Source organism: Notolabrus celidotus, chromosome 10, assembly GCF_009762535.1.
Source record: "Notolabrus celidotus isolate fNotCel1 chromosome 10, fNotCel1.pri, whole genome shotgun sequence".
Classification (NCBI taxonomy): domain Eukaryota; kingdom Metazoa; phylum Chordata; class Actinopteri; order Labriformes; family Labridae; genus Notolabrus; species Notolabrus celidotus.
In genome coordinates, this window is record NC_048281.1 from 33,957,924 (window position 1) to 33,959,979 (window position 2,056).

The following is a 2,056-nucleotide window of genomic DNA, read 5'->3' on the forward strand; positions in this document are numbered from 1 at the left end:
AGGCTGTTCTGCAGTTTGATGGTGTGCAACTGCAACTTTGAATAACATGAAAGATCCCTTAACTGGCTGAATAAACCAAAAGAGATCATGGCCTGCACTCACATGATCACATCAAGGTCAAACCAGGCCTGAGCGTGATTACATCACGTAGACCTCTACCCCCTTGAGGTGAGGACAGACACAGATAAATCAGCAGCAATCAGAGAGCTCAGGTCTAAAAGCTGCTGAAGATGCAGCTCTCTGCAGAGGATGGAGGCCGAGGTCGGGGCAGAGCTCTGCTTTCCACTGCTCCTCAACTCCTCCTGCAGGAAGCCCACACCTCACTGGTCTGAAGCTGTGATCCTGAACACTCTGCTGTCCTTCGTCTCTGTGCTCACTGTGACTCTCAACCTGCTCGTCATCATCGCAGTCTCTCACTTCAGGTAACGTTTATCATCTCATTTTAACACTCACTGTTGAGTTTTATTACCAACATCACATACGATGAAGTCTTCTCTTCCTCTGCAGGCAGCTCCACACTCCCACCAACATCCTCCTCCTCTCTCTGGCTGTCTCTGACTTCCTCGTGGGCCTCCTGCTGATGCCGGTGGAAATCTTCAGACTGACATCCTGCTGGGTTTTTGGAGACCTCACGTGTTCTCTGTTCGTTGATGTTTCTTTCGTGATCACTTCTGCCTCAGTAGGAGTCATGGTTCTGATATCAGTGGACCGTTATGTTGCTATCTGTGACCCTCTGCGTTACAGCAGCAGGATCACAGAGAGAAGAGTTACAGTCTGCGTCTGTCTGTGCTGGTTCCTGTCTCTCCTTTACAGCAACCTCCTCTTCATGGATGATCTTGTTAAACCGGGCAGGTATCGTTTATGCTACGGAGAGTGTTTGATCTTCATTAACTTCATCACGGGAGTTTTTGACCTTGTTGTGACGTTTTTTGCTCCCATTACTGCCATCATAGTTCTGTATATGAGAGTGTTTGTTGTGGCTGTGTCTCAGGCTCGTGCCCTGCGCTCTCAGGTGGTCACAGCTGTAACACTCAAGTCTTCAATGACTGTGAGAGCAAAGAAGTCAGAGCTGAAAGCAGCCAGGACTCTGGGTGTTCTTGTAGTCGTGTTTGTGATTTGTTTCTCTCCTTATTACATCGTCACTATCGTTGATGAAAATGTGCTGAATGCTTCATACTTGTCTTTTTTGATCTTTCTGTTCTATTTTAACTCGTGCATCAACCCTCTGATTTACGCCTTGTTCTACCCCTGGTTCAGGAAATCTCTTAAACTCATTGTTACTCTTCGGATCCTGCAGCCGGGCTCCTGTGAGACCAACATCCTGTAGAGGGACTGTGGAGGTCTAAGCTGTACGAAGGACGTAGAAATATAATGAAATGAAAGCAATGCTTTTTTCTTTTCCAGTCTGACTTTCATGTGAATAACCAGCCTCACATTCAGGATTTAAAGTGGTTTCATCATACCAGGGGTACATGTGTCCTTTTTCTCTCAAACACAGCTTCACTGAAGAGACAAGCACTTCACTCTTTCTGTCTAGGGATCCTTTATGAGATAAGAAAGCTGAAGAGAGGCAGGGAATGACATGCACTAACGGGGAATGGTTGATGAGGACTAAGGCCTCAAAATATGAGGCAGCCCTGCAAGCACCGGTTCACCTGTTTCATGTCACTTTGAATTCAGCATGCATGTCAGGAATGAGGAGTCTTGTTTGTTGTTATCATGTGAGAACACGATCAAACCAAACACAACAAAGCACCGTCTGAAATCTTTAATTCCCCAAAGAAGGATGAGCCATGCATACTTTCATGAACCATCATGTTCATATGAAACACAACACTCCTGTTCTCCTCCAGGTGAGAGGAAAAGAGTCCCTGTGTTAATGGTCTGAGGAAAAGAGGTGCAACAGAGATCAGGTTTGAATTGTGTCATTATGTTTTGCATTGAGTCACACCAAGCACCAAGACGTCTCTCTGTTAGGGAGTTAAAATTATATGCATCTTATATGTTACTGTATGAGCTTTATGTTATTTATATCCTGAGAAAGTTGACCGTAAAA

General features: G+C 45.3%; 1 protein-coding gene across 1 annotated transcript; it reads left to right on the forward strand.

The window, feature by feature from the left end:
* The first annotated feature begins 249 nt into the window (after positions 1–249).
* Positions 250–1,675, forward strand: LOC117820503 (trace amine-associated receptor 13c-like). Its single transcript, XM_034694304.1, has 2 exons — positions 250–422; positions 508–1,675. Exons 1-2 carry the CDS (start codon positions 250–252, stop codon positions 1,325–1,327), a joined length of 993 nt encoding a protein of 330 aa, XP_034550195.1. The 3' UTR covers positions 1,328–1,675.
* Positions 1,676–2,056: the final 381 nt, after the last annotated feature.